A 16,241-nucleotide genomic window follows, 5' to 3' on the forward strand; every position below is an offset into this window, starting at 1 on the left:
GCCTACACTGATAGATAGTGTTGATCTATAGGCCCCTGAAATCTGTATCTATTGACCACCTTTGTTGAAAACCCCTTAGCTGAACCCAACCCAACCCAGAAGGTCTGTTGAACTTGCGTATATAAGAAGGCTACCCTTGCTCACTACCTAGTGTATCTCCTAGTCCCTGCAGCATGTCAAGAACTCACCCTGGAATTTGGACCCCAAGATGCAAAAGTTCACAAACAGCAAGCCCACAAATCCCTGTTTCTGACTCCTGGCACTTCTCCACCTTCTTCCTCTACCTATTGCCAATGAATTGAGACTATCCCAGGAGGAGAGATAACCCCACAAACAAACTAATAGTCTACTTGGCTTGCTAGTGGACTACAAGTTAAGTGATAAAAGGGGAAGGGCAGCTGACATGGCTCAGGCTGGAGCAAACCTCTGGTCTATCCTAAATGTCAGTATACACATAGTGTTATGTCTTCTTCAACAATCATTGAATAAAATAGAAAAATGATTCTGAGATCAGGGATAATTGATCAGTAAACCAGTGATTTGTTTATGAAGTGTTCAGTATGACTAGAAAAAAATTATATTTCTTGTTCTAGTTACCAAAGCTAAATGCATTTTCTCTAATTGTTGGTTTGAATAATTTAGTCTTTAGGAGGTATGTTGATCCTAAACAAATTCCATTTAATCACAGACACCAATTTTAGATTGCTGTAAAATCATTCTAGCCCAGGGACATGATATTTGCTTTGAGACTGTTCAAGTAAGCAAACAATCATTTTCCTGTGAGTTCACACATAATGATTCACCTGGGGGCAATGTCACATGCAGGGATAACATGAAGTCTACTTTGAAGCTGGCAGAATGTTTGCAAGTATTTTATTATATGCTTCTTCCAAGCCTAGGAAAGGGTATGAGATCAAGGGGTGAGTGGGAAGCCTGTGGGGAGTGGGGGTGGCGGGGAGCAAAACCTCAGTTGTTCAGAGAAATTAGAGAGACTGATGAAATAAAGGGTGATTTGGAAGCAGGTACAGGAATGGGTGATTTTCTTTTTTTTTTTAAAGAAGAAATGTGGGAACCAAAAAAGTGAAATTTACTGTAAGTAATTGACCATCATGGTAAGTAGGTGAAATAAGTCTTTACCCAAATTCCTTCAGTTGCCAGCCCTGAGAAAATAAGCCTCAAAGGAAAGGAGCAATCCTTTTCATAGCCTGACCAGCTCTGTGCTTAATGCTTCAAATGAGTACAAAAGTCAGCTCAGTGTCCTTGAACCAGATTTTCCTTTGTATTTTAATAGAAAAACATAACTGATCTATAACTGCTTCTGTAAAACGTAAAATTGTTTTGCTTAATTATTAGATAAATTCATATTTTTATTGACTAACTGAAATCCAGTGCAGGACAAACTGAATCCACGGTCAGATGGATTGCTAATTAGCTGAAGGGTCGTACTCAGAGGGTGGTGGTGGACGACCTGGGGGGAAGTGGGCAGCGGAGTCCCCCAGGGCTTGGTCCTTGGACCCATGCTGTTCAATTTCTTTATCAGCGATTTGGACGATGGGGTGAAAAGCAACCTGTTCAAATTTGCTGATGATACCAAAATCTGGGGTGAGGTGGGAACGCTAGTAGGGAGGGAAAGACTGCAGAAAGACCTGGATAGGTTGCAAGGGTGGGCTGACAAAAACAGGATGCGTTTCAATACTGACAAGTACAGGCTGCTGCACTTGGGCAGTAGTAACTGGCAATACTCTTATAAGATGGGAAACTCCCTTCTTGAGAGCAGGGAGGCAGAAAGGGATCTTGGAGTCATCATTGACTCCAAGATGAACATGGGCAGACAATGTGAGGTCACGGTCTGCAGGGCTAACCGGACCCTATTGTGCATCCACAGGTGCATCTCAAGTAGGGCCAAGGAGGTGATCCTCCTCCTCTACGCAACACTGGTCAGGCCACAGCTGGAGTACTGTGTCCAGTTCTGGGCACCCCACTTCAAGAGGGATGTGGACAACATTGAGAGGGTCCAGAGGAGGGCCACCCGCATGATCTGGGGACAGCAGGGCAGACCCTACAATGAGAGGCTATGGGACCTGAACCTGTTCAGCCTTCACAAGAGAAGGCTGAGGGGGGACCTTGTGACCATCTATAAACTCACTAGGGGGGACCAGAAGGGTTTGGGGGAGACCTTGTTTCCCCCAGCACCCCCCAGGATAACAAGGAATAACGGCCACAAGTTGTTGGAGAGTAGGTTCAGATTAGACATCCGTAGGAACTACTTCACAGTTAGGGCGGCTAGGATCTGGAACCAACTTCCAAGGGAAGTGGTGCTGGCTCCTACCCTGGGGGTCTTTAAGAAGCGGCTCGATGCCTACCTGGCTGGGGTCATTTGAGCCCAGTTTCTCTCCTGCCCAGGCAGGGGGGCGGACTTGAAGATCTACAAGGTCCCTTCCGACCCTACTTCTATGATTCTATGAACTGGCACCAATTTTCCTATAGCAATTAATTATTATTGTAAATACTGGAAAATGTTTGTGCTATCCTCACTGGTTCTGCGTTTAAATGGACTTTCCTTTCAGGAGGGCATTTCTGTCCTGTTTAATCTTCACTTGCTCTGAATTCAGTATCAGGTGTAGGATTACATATTGCTGATAGTCTATCAGGGCTTGGCTCTAACAGCATCTGTGATGTCCTGTACAGTGCAAAAGACAAAGAAATAATGAAGGAGAATTCCAAGCCAGGGATGATTAGTTTTTTAATAGCCATAGGTTGGGGGATCGGTGTTATGAAGTTGAGATTTGTATTGTCATTGAAGACTGGAAATTTCTCCAGAAATTTGAAGATAAATGATAAGCTTAAGGTCTCAGAGTAAATTTTGGGGCAGAATCAAGAAGGCAAAGTCAAGAATTCTGAATACCTGCTGTACCCTTAGATCACACTGCCTCATGATATTTTCAGAAAGCTGCCCTTAGCTAGGCCTTCCATGAGCCAGTCCCTAATGCTGCAGATTGTCAATTACCTCTTTGTTTAAAAGATATTTTCTTGAAGTTGTACATGCTCTTAGTTGGTTAAACTTTTGCAGAGGTTCCCATGCAAACTTGGCTGAACACACCAGGACAAGAACAAGCCACTAACAATAATCATTTATACTTAAAGTTAAAATATTGACAGAACACTTGAATACTTGAAATATTGACAGAACAGAGTGGGGTTTTTTTCAAGTTGATGATGTTTGATTTTTTTTTTTTTTTTTTTTTTTTTTACAGTATAGTGGAAGCAAACATTTTCAGGTGACTTGGAGAAGCAAAAGAAAATGACAGTCCTTCTAGGTATTATGAGAGACCACCTGGCAAAGAAAGATGCAAGTATAGCTGGTAAAGTAAACTCATAATAATATGCCATAATGCTTTCTATTTGTTCAGACTCACTGTTCACGGTTTGTCTAGTAATGAAATTCTCCTAAAGCATCTAACTACAAAGTATGTACAAAACCCACACCTGAATTGTGTGTGAATGCAGTTGTTTATTCAAGAAACTATCACCTGATTTATTTGCTCTTGGCTCAAAATATTGCCTCTTGGCTCTTCCTTATTGCACTGGATATAAGTTAAAGTGCTTGCGCTGGCTTTCCCCTTGGGCTTTTCCATTTCCGTCTTCTGTTACAATAACACCAGTGCTCATTGCCCTTTTTTGCCCTTTTGTCTTTGTGGTTTTTTTATTCACCTCTATGTATGTAACCATTCCACAAACCTGTTAGCCAAGCCACCTCCTGATATCACTTGGGTCATCATTCTTGAAGAAGCATAGTAAAGACGACAGCTGCCTACGTTTATGAAGTCAACAAGCTGTGTGCGTATCTCATGGAAGTAGGCATATAATGTTTTCACTGGAACGTTTGTGCTTTGTTTCCCCCATGACTGAACTTTTACCTGTTGTGATCTGTTGAATTCTACTGGTGTGCTGTTCAACGCAGAGGCAGTGTCTTTGTGCCTTTCAGCTAGCACTTATTTCTTGAGTACTCAGAAACATACTACATTTACCCAACATTAATGAAACCCAAATCTATTTGGAAGCAACAACAACAACAACAGTGTCAATATCCAAGTGCCTAACGACCTTGTGGATACCACTGTCCTACAACAACTTTCTGGCAATAAGAAGTGCCTTCACCCCAACACTACTTGCTCCCAAATAAATGAAGACTCAGTTCTACCCCCAGCTGTGTGACACTCTAAGAAACATACCCAACAGTGATAAAATCCTACTACTGGGTGACTTCAATGCACACTTTGGAGATGACCACACTACTTGGAACAGAGTCGTGGGGAAATTCAGATGTGGGTCTTTAAACATAAATGGAGAATTACTCTTAACACACTGCATAGAGTTTGACCTTGTTGTTACAAACCCCTTTTTCAACATGCCAGAAAGTGGTTCTACTTTTGGTGGTGCTCAGTCAAAAAGCTGGCACCTTCTAGACTATGCCATTGCTTGTCACAATGACCTCAGGGATGTTTACATTACCAGGGCCATGAAAGGTGCAGAATGCTCTATGGATCACCAGCTTATCTGTACTAAACTGAATGTCAGGATTCATACTCCAAGACAGAAGGCTGCTTCAAAACCAAACCAATTTGTTGATGTTTTGAAACTTTGCATGGAAGAAAGGAGAACCCAGTTAGAAACTTCCACTCATGCTGCACTATAAGACTTAATGTCCTGGGAAGATATGGCCCATGATAGGCAAGGTTGGCACTCCACTGTGAACGAAGTAGACCAAGCGATAGAACATCGTCACGCCACCTTGGCTGACAGTAGGAGGGAACATAGACACCAACTTGCCCTGGCATGTTTCCTGAACCCTATGTGTGGAAACTGATTCTCAGTATCAGTGGTTGTCATACTCAAATACGAGTGACAGTCGTTACTTTACTAGTGACACTAACATCACAATGCATTTATATAACTCACTGAGGAACAGATACAAAAATACTTCTTAATTTCAGTTCAAAGGATGCAGGAGTGTGTGAACCACCATGCTAGGGAATGCCCACTCTTCACCAGTACCTCAAAAATGTACAACATAGCTACCCTCACTGCAGCACTGGGCAACCTGTAGCAACCTGTCCCATTGAGGAGTGCCCATTGCCACACTGAGTGTTGACTAGGTTACATTTTTCAGGGTGGTGTGTGAATGGGTGGGTGCCATGCTCCACTGTTCTCCCTACCATTTTGGAGGCAATGCAGGCATGTCCTGAGAGTGACATTTGGCTGAAACTATAAGATTCACCTGATTTTTGCATAAAAATCCATAGATTTTTTTCATGGTTCCGTGCAAAGTTATTGGTTGGCCCTAGTTATCTGAAAATATTCATGCACTTTTATGTATGTAACATGAAACCATTCAAGTACCACTAAAAAGCCTTCCCTGGAGGAAGGCTGAGCAAATTGGTAGGCTGACCACAATCCCACTTTGCCATCTTGTATTGGCACAAACATTTTTCCTTCATGTGTCTTCATCAAACAAAACACCTGGGTCCACTGTACAGACACTAAATGTCAGTAGCATAAGGAAGGAATGGTGACTGGGGCACCAGCCTAGGTACTGACCCTGGGAAAGCATAAAAAGAGTAGCAGCTGCACTGTTTGGATTGTCACAACCATGACAGTGCCAGTCCAGCCAGTGACACTGTCCCATGCACTACTGTTCCCCAGGGCAATCAAGTGCCCAACTATGCCTCTGTTAAAGGTAAGTTGGTTCATTAATCAAATGAACCGTTAGGATAGTTTGCAACCTTGGCAATGGCACAATGGGACTCCTCTAAGAAGTGAAAAATGTGACTCTTCAAATATTGTCTTTGGGCAGACCAGGAAGTTGAAAGTGTTGGATAACAAATTAAACAAAAGGTCAATGTGGCTTCAGTGAAACCACCCTGCGGATGAACTTCATACTAGTTTACTATAGAGATAACACAGGTTCTTGTGTCACACCTCTTCAGCATCACAGCTTATAAAGTCTGATGTTCCTTTTTTGACAGGAGCTCTGGCAAAACGGGCATGATGATGGTCTTCACTTGGATGCTATTGTTAAGTTCAGGAGTTCTGGCAACTACTACAGGTAAACATGCTTAAAATCTTTCCAATGTAATTCTCACCATAAAATGACACATTTTTGCTTTTTCTTATTGATTTCACTTAGAGAACTCAGGCTAATGATAATTTTATGCAAAAATTAAAGACAGTCTAGATTAGCTAGACTCTATTAGCTAGAACGTTAACTCACAATGTTCAATAGAAATATTGAACTAACGTCATTGTTGTTTAAAGAGAAACAATAAGTGCCTAGTGCAATTAAATCAGTCCAGTTACCTTCCAGTGTTTTGTCTTAGCCTTGGAACAAACATGGCATTTGTCCCAGGACAACTTGTACCTGTGTTTGTCCCAAAAAGTCCTGGGATTGGTGTGTACACATCACCCTTCCAATCAGGGTTAGTGAGTGGCTGTATGTACTGTCACTTTCCTACTACTGATTTAACAATGCAGTCCGGGGACAACAGACCCGGATGTCTGAATGATTGCATTTGTCCTAGGGCAAAATGGTTTCTCCCAGAACAAATGTGACATTTGTTTGTAGCCTTATAGACCTCAACCATAACTAAAATCAAATAAATATTCAGGTGGTTTCTGTCTCCAAATCTTTACCTTTGCAGTGTGGTGTAAGGAGAAATTGGGTTTTTTGCTAAATTGCTTTTTTATTTTTAAATGCTTTGAAATAATACTTCCAGGTGCACAGGGAACAATCCAGTTCTTATTTATAGTGAAACACCATCACAAGATAATATATGATAGATACTATCACAAGCAATAGTATGTCATAGTTCACTTAGAATAAATGAAATATTGTGCTTACTTCAGGATGCAGTCAGTTTCTCCTTTGTCTTTTTACTCTCGTTTTATGTGTGTTAAGGTTGACTGACCTGTTTAATTCCATAAAGCACAAATTACGTAGCTTGGACCTTTTGTACCTGGAAAAAACGCAGATAATTTTCATGACCATTATTTAAGCTGCATTATACCTGTTTTGTTCCCTCCAGCCCCTTCATTAAATGATACATAACTGATAAGTATGTTTTAGATTTATATTTTTAGTGTGTTTATGAATGACTATGTTAAAACATGGATGTAAAGATCTACAAATTAACCCTATGTAACTTCTAAAGAGAAGGGCCTTTTGCCCAACAGAAAATATCCTTCCTAACATCCGGCACCTAGGATCAGAGCTATGTCTCCATTCCCTTGATTAAGTGTTTGGCCTTGTATGTCTCTTAAGTTCCTGACTTAGCCACCCTTCTTTAATTCTTTGTGCCTGCTTCTCTCCCTATCCATCTCCTACTGTCTTTAATTGGAAGTGTTTGAATTAGCCCCATTAACATAGGCCTGTGAAAGATGTGCTGTTTAAGAGCTTGCATCTATCACCCGCTGCTTCCCTGCAGTCTGGCTACCAACTGCATTTCAGGCAGAGCAGAGTAGTACGCTTCCTTGTTGGGCACAGGGCTACAGAGCAGGGTAGATGGGCAATAGTGTTTCCCTAAACTTACTGGAATACTTAATACAATCATAGTTTCATAGTAGCTAGGGTCAGGAGGGACCTGAACAGCTCATCTAGCCTGACCCCCTGCCACAGGCAGAACTGAATGCTGGGTTCACAAGACCCCAGACAGGTGATCGTCCAACCTCCTCTTGAATTTGCCCAAGGTAGGGGCGAGGACCACCTCCCTGGGAAGTTGGTTCCAGATTTTGGCCACCCTAACTGTAAAATATTGCCTTCTGATCTCCAACCTAAACCTATTCTCCATCAGCTTATGACCATTGTTCCTTGTCACCACAGGTGGTGCTGGGGAGAAAAGGGCTCTGCCTATTTGCTGTTGAAGCTCTGCCTATTTGCTGTTGATACAGTCACATGTTTAATACAGTCACATGTATTAAGACACTGCATATTTCAAAATGGCCACGGCATGCTTCATCTAAAGCTCATTCAACAAAGTTTAGCCAAAGAGCGCCCATGGCCATTTTGAAATATGCAGGGGCTTAATACAGGTGACTTGTGCCAGCCACATGACTCGTGCCCCCCCCCCCACAACACACACAGCCACATGCTACACACCATGCACCCAGCCACATGCCATGCACACAGCCACATCCACACACATACCCAGCCACATGCCACACACCCCAAGAAATGCCCATCCATGTGCTGCATGCCACATGCACCCAGCCAGCCACGTGCCCAGCCACATGCTGCATGCCACCCACACCCAGCCACATGCCGCCCACACACGCACAGCCCACCACATACCTAGTGACATGCCATGCACATACAGTCACATGCCACACACACTCAGCCACATGCCACACACATCCAGCCACACACCCAGTCACATGCCACACACCACATGCCACACACACAGCCAGCCACACATCACATGCACCACACACACACACATACACATACCCACACCCAGCCATGCACCACATGCACACACTCAACTACATGCCACACCCCCAACACACACACCCAGCCAAAACTAGATGCCATGCGCACACCCACATGCCACGCACACAGACATGTGCCGCACGCCACATGCACCCAGCCACATGCCCAGCCACATGCCACACACCATACACACCCAGACATGCTGCACACCATACACACCCAGCCACATGCGGCATGCCACACACACCCAGCCACATGCCATGGGGCAGTCAGAGCCCAGTGGGTTATCCAAGGGCACTGCATGGAGGAGCCAAGAGGGAGGGCATGTGCCCCCCACCCCTGCAAAGCTCCCCTGTAGAGTGCACAGCAGTGGGAGCTGCCCTTCTGCACCCCTGGAGGGACCGTTGGGCTCCCATGGCCCCACAACTCAGCCCTGCCTGAGCGCACCCCCCACCTCCAGGATCAGCCTGGTATAGTCTTAGTCCCACTCCCTCCCCACCCAGCCTTTCCCCCAGTGGTGGTACTTCCACTGTGCCACCACCATTCCCCTTCCTTTCCTGCTTCCCTCCCCCTCCGTGCCAGCTGTTGTCGGGGGGGGGTGCAGCGTGGTGACTCACTAGCCCCCGACTGCCTCTGCCCCCTCCCCTAAGACCCAGCACAAAGTTGTGCCCAGGCCAGCCAATCACCGCCTGCCCTCTCGGCAGCACATGTGCAGATGGCCCGGAGTGTTATGGACAGACAGACAGAAAGACAGATGGACTAAGGCTTGTATTATATTAGATTAGTAGAGCTTAAAAATACATTGAGAAATGTTATTATGTGGTGAGTTTATGATATTAACTAGCAGATAATAGAAGCAGAGAGTTAACCAAACAGGTTCCAGAAACATATATTTGTGATCCCTCCTGGCCACTGTCCTAACTATTGAAATCTGTGCAAATATCTTTCTCCCCAGTGCCCTTTCTTTCCATCAAGACATTTGCATTGTATTTTCACATCCTTTTGTAAAAGGAATGAAAAAGTAAACTTTTATTACAATCATAGTAAGCAAAAGCTTCCTTAGAGGGTCACTTAACACACCAAACACACCAAACTGGTAACTAAAGACCCTTATTACGTATTAAGTAACAGAAATCTTGAAACTAATATCCTTGAAAAAAGAAAATCATTTCTAATTTATCTTGTTTCCTTAAAGATACAAGATCTACAACCACCACTACAACTGAGTTTACTACAACACCTGAACCTACCACCTGTAAGTCCCATCTTGTTTAACTTTATTTTCCAGTGGTGCTGTGCATATTTGGCTTTTGTTATATCTATCAGTCAAATCTGTAGTATACTTTTTTTGTGGTATCATCATATCTCATGAAATCACTGAGACAATACTGCAAAAAAATAACCAAGTACTAAATGACTGCATAATCAAGTACTAAATATCTTTCTCCCCAGTGCCCTTTCTTTCCATCAAGACATTTGCATTGTATTTTCACATCCTCTTGTAAAAGGAATGAAAAAGTAAGCTTTTATTACAATCATAGTAAGCAAAAGCTTCCTTAGAGGGTCACTTAACACACCAAACTGGTAACTAAAGACCCTTATTACGTATTAAGTAACAGAAATCTTGAAACTAATATCCTTGGAAAAAAACATTTCTAATTTACCTTGTTTCCTTAAAGATACAAGATCTACAACCACCACTACAACTGAGTTTACTACAACACCTGAAACTACCACCTGTAAGTCCCATCTTGTTTAACTTTATTTTCCAGTGGTGCTGTGCATATTTGGCTTTTGTTATATCCATCAGTCAAATCTGTAGTATACTTTTTTGTGGTGTCATCATATCTCATGAAATCACTGACACAATACTGCAAAAAAATAACCAAGTACTAAATGACTGCATAATCAAGTACTAAATAACGGGTGTTACTGTGCAGTAGCATCCTGGCATGGTTGCCTGGTGACACTGACTGTGCAGTACCTTGTTACTATTGCACAGTAACATTGCATCATGGTTTGTGCCCAGCAACGCTACTGCACAGTAGTAACAGGCTACTGTCCTCTAAGCATCTCTTCTAGACCCATCCTTTATTGTACAATTGCAAAGACCCCTGTAGCTGTTTTTCAAAAAGTGTTGGTTTCGTGCAGTGAAAGAGGCTGCACAGCTCTTCCGATATTTCCTCCTTGGGTAACATTTTCTGACTGGGAAAACCAATCTGACCAAGATATAACCAATAAATCTAAGTATCCTGCCAACATCAGCCTTTCACTGGTATTGACAATTCCACTTGCCTGCTTTTGTATCATGCATAGGGAATGCTCCTTCAAAGTAGGAGCTTAGATTTACAGGGGCCCTGTGAGAGTTTAGGAACTCCTGCATGGAGTTGAGGAAATCAGCAGGCAGGACGGTGATGGTAAAAAACCTCACTCCTGCAGCCAGATGATACAAGAGGTTGAAAAGAGAAGTTTCCCAGCCTGCTCACCTTTATCCTGTTGCAGAAGGACTGAGGAAAGAACCACTCCCTTCTGTTCCCATTTGCTCATGCTGAATACATCCTAGAACTGGATAGGATCTATCTTCCCACTGACCCACTGGATAAGTTGTCCAGGGCTGGATTGAGGGTGGATGGAAGCTGACTACAGCCAAAACTTGGATAACATCATTACTCTCTCTAATTCTGAAGAGGATGGATAGGAGGACACGCTGCAGTGAATCTAGGCATCTATGACCAAATCTTTCTAAATCCGTAGGTTGGTGTTGGGCTCTGTATAGGTCTGCTGGCTAAGGTGTACGAAACTCAAAGATTCGAAATTAGTAGGTTTGGAATGTGTCCTTTCTGCCTCATTAACATTTTTAGAAATTGCTTTCTGGTAGAATGAGGCACTTTGTCTCAGTCATGTTTGCAACATTCCTGACGTACTCGCACTTCACAAACAAGTGATTACAATTTGGGGGAGTAAAAAGGGAATGCTTTGAATACACCTAAGTGTTTCGTGCTAATGTCTTTTATTTCATATGCTTTTTTCAGATCAAACTATAGGCGATGGTGAGTCAATCTATATATGGTATTATTTACATTTTGCTTTTCCTTTGATTTACAATATTGCCTATTGCCTCAAAAACCATCCTGTAGACTCAGGACTCTTACAAGATATTTATTGTATTATGTTCAACTTGGATCCAAACCAAACCTTCCCTGAAAGCGAAGTACTATTAAGTTATAGCTGTTATTTGGTCATAACAGCTTTGCGCTGCGAACTTGGTCCAAATGTTAATTGGTGACCTAGAAATATTGGTCTCACAATTATTTTGTGTCTCAGGGATAAATTTGTAGGTAATTCAAAAGGTAGGTAATTCAGAAGGGAGGAGAGAGTTGAGAAAAAATAGGCAACCCTTGGGTGAAACAACCATCAAGTGCTCATACAGTATGTTTGTCTTCGTGGGAAGGCCACTTTCCCTTGTCAGAGTGGTTTGAAGTGGTAGTAATATAAATAAGGTGCCATTTTTTAAATAGTCATTCTGGTGCTCTTAAAATTCAAAAGTCTTCAGTCTTCACTTTTTTGCTCCTTTTCTCTCCATACCATCTCTAAGTTTCTGGAATGGACTTTATCCCAGTCTTACCCTTAATAATAAAGAGGGGGGAAAAGCCCACTTCCCCTATTCTTTCCCATCCCCCACCTCCCAGTGTACAACTGTAGGATGCATCATTTTAGTCCTGCTTCATCCTGGTGCATTGAAGTAAGTTAAAAACTTCCAGAAGGGTCAGGATTTTACTTTTGGCTTATGTATGGTGTTGTAGGATTTTTACTATTTATTTTAGGGAGGTTATTTAATCTCAGTGTCCTAGAACTGAGAAGCCTTTTTATACAAAGCAGCACTTTTTGTGTAAAAATAAAATAGTTTTGTATCAGTTTTGTGTCGTTTCATAAGCATTGACATTAAATCCATTCTCCAGTGAAAACAAAGGAAAACACTAACACTGAATTATTTTGTCTTTCCAAGTACTACTTGTGCAACTCACGAATGGGCCAAACAGATGTGCAGGTCGTGTTGAAATATTTTATTTTGGAAGCTGGTATAAAGTTTGTGGCTCTTTATGGGATATGAACGATGCACGGGTTTTGTGCAGACAACTTAATTGTGGCTCAGCTGTTGCTGCGTTGAGAAATTCCTATTATGGTGAAGGCTGGTTATATCCTCTGATGACAGCAGTGAACTGCACTGGCTCTGAACATTTTTTATGGGAGTGTCCTTATCAACATTGGCCCCGTTCATGTGACTATTATGGGGATGCCAGTGTGATATGTTCAGGTATGTATTCTTTGTTTTTCTCATATATCTGTGGCTTTTACATCTTGACACCCCTAGTATCCACTTATTTCAGGCTATACTAAGGCTTCTGCTTTTTAAAAAATCTTTGTTTTATACTCCATGGTAGTAAAATGTCTCAAATCAATGTACTTTGAATATATGAACTTTATTTCTAAGGGCAAGTATACAAGCAGTGGATGTAGAGTATAATGGGGAGTGAGATGATGTTTTAATCTAATGTTACTGGAAGACATTCATTTAAATGCACAATGGGATCTGATTCATGATCCCCACAATCATGCCTCCTCCCATGCTGCACACATAACAGGAGACACAATTTTGAGACTAGAAATCAGATCCCCATCATACCCTACTTGCCATTGCAGGGGGAGCCCAAGTTTAGGCAACTGCCCCAGTAAGTTGAAAACCGCATGCCCATGGGTTCATGGCCAGGGTTGACAATCAGCTGATTGTTGGCTCTGCCTGGGGACCACACTGGTGCTGGTTTGAGACCTCAGTGCAATGCCCAGCCTGAGCTGACAACCAGCTGATTGCCAGGCAAGTAAGGGCCGCACTGTGGCCAGTTCCAGCTCTTGGTGTGGTCCTCAACCCAAGCCAACAATCAGCTGATTGTTGTCCTGGCCTCGCATTCAATTTAAAGGACCGTAGAAATTAACCATAAAATTGTTCTACACTATCTGTGGAAACATTTTATGCCTTGTTTGCCATTTACAGCACCTTAAGTTGTGTGTACACATAGCACCCTTGTCATTTATGGTGTGATTAACACAATCGCAGCATAAGTGTAACATTTAGAGGGAACGTAAGGTATGGATAGACAAGACAGATATTAAGGTAGATCAAGATAGACCCAATCCAATCTCCATAAAAGCAAGTAGTAAATTCTCAGTTAAACTTAGTGTGATTTACACTTACAAAATTTTAACCTGTGATAATGATCTTAATGGACACAAGTTTTTTGTAAACATGTTTCAAACATTTGCTATTTTGCTTTTGAGTCATGCCATCAATGAGGGACTAGGGGTGTGTCTACACATTCATTTTAGGTAATGCACATTCAATTTAGTACCTTCACCCGTTGTGAGGTACTAGAAAAATGCACACTATCCTTTTGTAATGCACATTAGCGAAACAGCAAAGTTTTTTGTGACACTTTAATGCATATTAAAATAGACTAATGCACAGTAAAGTGCGTGTGTATATGCATCCTGTTTGTATTAGTAATGTCTTGTGTCTAATATCTTATTTTTCTATACTAACAGATTCTGGAGTGACAGCACCTCCAGAAAGAGGTAAGTCCGAATTTGAGCTAAGCTGTAAATGGTTTATAGACCTGACCCTGCAGGGTGATACAGAATACGTAGGATTGAAGAACAGGCTTAAATTTAAACTTCTGAATAGTTTACTACTATACATAAAAGTCACAGCCAGACAGAATTGAGCCCCATACGCTGAAAAGCATTGTACAGAACTCATACTGTAAAGTGTATATGCATTTAAAATGCAAGCATAATAAATATGTAGCTCTCAAGTAATATCCACTATATTTACCGGAAAAGCTGCATTTGTGCCACTACTCTAAAAAATGTAAATAATAGGGCGTTGGACAAAGGCTACTATAGTTTGTCCTTGCTAAAAAGGAAATATATTGTCATGTATAGAAGGGCATGATCTGAATTAATGGAATGGTCAGTAAAAAGTTCAGGATTCCATAAGTGGGTGTAATCAAATAGTGTTTAGATCTGGTAGGAAAAAACAACAAGCCGCAGACTACAATTGTGGGTTATATATTCACCATTTGTGGGTTATATATTCACTATATATTTCTTATAATTAATAGGTAGAAAGGAATAGTTGTATTAAGTCCAAGTTTGTTGATGTTCAAGCAAGTCAGCAAACATTGTCACATGATACAGAGGACATCAATAAAACCAGAATCCTTAAGGAGTTAGGTATTATCACCACGAGGGTTTCTGGAGATTTCCATGAGACTACCTGTGGTAGAATAGTTTAGGCCACATATAAGAATAGATCTTAATATGAAAACACCCTTAGTTTCATATTGCATCTCTTTTGTATGCCAATGTGCATGCATATGTCTTGCTATGAGCGGGAGAGACTACCATTCCCCACTTTCCCCATCTCCACATGAAAGACAGCCAGTCAGGGCTGCTGCACATGCTGGGCAAATGATGGAGTTGGGGCCCTCAGTAATCACTCTCGGACATCAGTGCACCTGCCCCAGCTGGGGAGGGATTCAAGTTGCCTGCTTTCCCACCAGTCCCAGTTCTGAGCCCTGTCCCCTGTCCCCCCACACATTCCTCTTGTCCTGAGCTGACTGCTGCCTAGGTCCCTCCTGCCCTTCGTGACCCTCTTGTCTTGGGCTGTTGAGCTCCCTTGCTGCCAAGGGTGAGACCTGTATCTTTTCCTCACCTAGGTGGGAGAAACAGCAGGACGTGTCACTAATGGCGTTGGGAGTTTAACCATCAACTTGGTTCAGCTGCTCCTCCGAGCTTGTGTTAGCGCCTAGGGGTCAGCATTTCAGTGCTGTCTCAGACTTTGGTCTTTGCATGCTTCTGGAGGTAGTATTGGGGTGACAAGGCCATTCTCTGTTCTGCCTGCTGAGAGATTAAGCTGTCCCCTGCTGGTTGGCAGCTCTGACTGGTGGCTTATCCTAACAGCAAAGAAATGGGGGTCAGCCAATCCCTACAGAATGGGCTGAAAACTCATAATGTATAAATGGCAAAATGAAATGGAGGATCTGATGCATCTAATATGTGAGATTAAAGCAAAAACTGGTTTGAATGTTTTCTTGCCATTGAGCGCCAGCAGGACAATTTATTCAGACCTGGCCATTTGAGGTGGGATTTGTCAGAACACCTGGGTCCGATGGGAAAATCCTCACTGGTGTTTATGGGAAGCATAGCGTCGGGAAGTAAGAGCACTCTTTTTGTATTAACAGCTACCACTACAACAACGCAGACGCCTGGAGCAGGTAAGCCTGTTACTTGTTCTTCCTGTAGCAGTCCGCTCTGCTACCTGGTTGGAATCTACCATGAAGCATAGTCACACCTGTAATACAGTAAATAGACCCAAATGCTTGCATATTTGAATAAAAGGGAAAAGAAGTCATTGTGGGACCTGTCCAGTCTCTGTTAGGAGAGTATCTTTGAATATCGTAACACAGGCTGGAATTCTACCTGGTCTAGAAGAGCGTATGTCGAAATTGATGGCCATGCCTCTTAAGTATTTTCATGCACTGAATTTTACTCTGCAGAGAACTATTCCTGTGGTGACATTCTTCAGTATTCGTATGGCACATTTTCTAGTCCGTTCTATCCTGTCTATAATGATGTCAAGCTCTGCTCCATGAAAATACCTATGAACTGGCCATTATCTATTATGTCTGCTGAGAGGCAAGTC

At 42.4% G+C, this 16,241-nt stretch overlaps 1 protein-coding gene across 1 annotated transcript in view; it reads left to right on the plus strand.

Annotated features, from left to right (window-relative positions):
• The first annotated feature begins 3,266 nt into the window (after positions 1–3,266).
• Positions 3,267–16,241, plus strand: part of LOC102388691 — a 175,686-nt gene continuing 162,711 nt past the window's right edge. Inside the window, 8 exon segments of the mRNA XM_025205924.1 lie at positions 3,267–3,362; positions 6,027–6,106; positions 9,678–9,737; positions 10,162–10,221; positions 11,515–11,532; positions 12,489–12,797; positions 14,081–14,178; positions 15,500–15,549. Of these exon segments, the coding sequence (XP_025061709.1) occupies positions 6,046–6,106; positions 9,678–9,737; positions 10,162–10,221; positions 11,515–11,532; positions 12,489–12,797; positions 14,081–14,178; positions 15,500–15,549 (656 nt within the window). The 5' untranslated portion in view covers positions 3,267–3,362; positions 6,027–6,045.

Source organism: Alligator sinensis, unplaced genomic scaffold (genome assembly GCF_000455745.1).
Source record: "Alligator sinensis unplaced genomic scaffold, ASM45574v1 scaffold28_1, whole genome shotgun sequence".
Classification (NCBI taxonomy): Eukaryota; Metazoa; Chordata; order Crocodylia; family Alligatoridae; genus Alligator; species Alligator sinensis.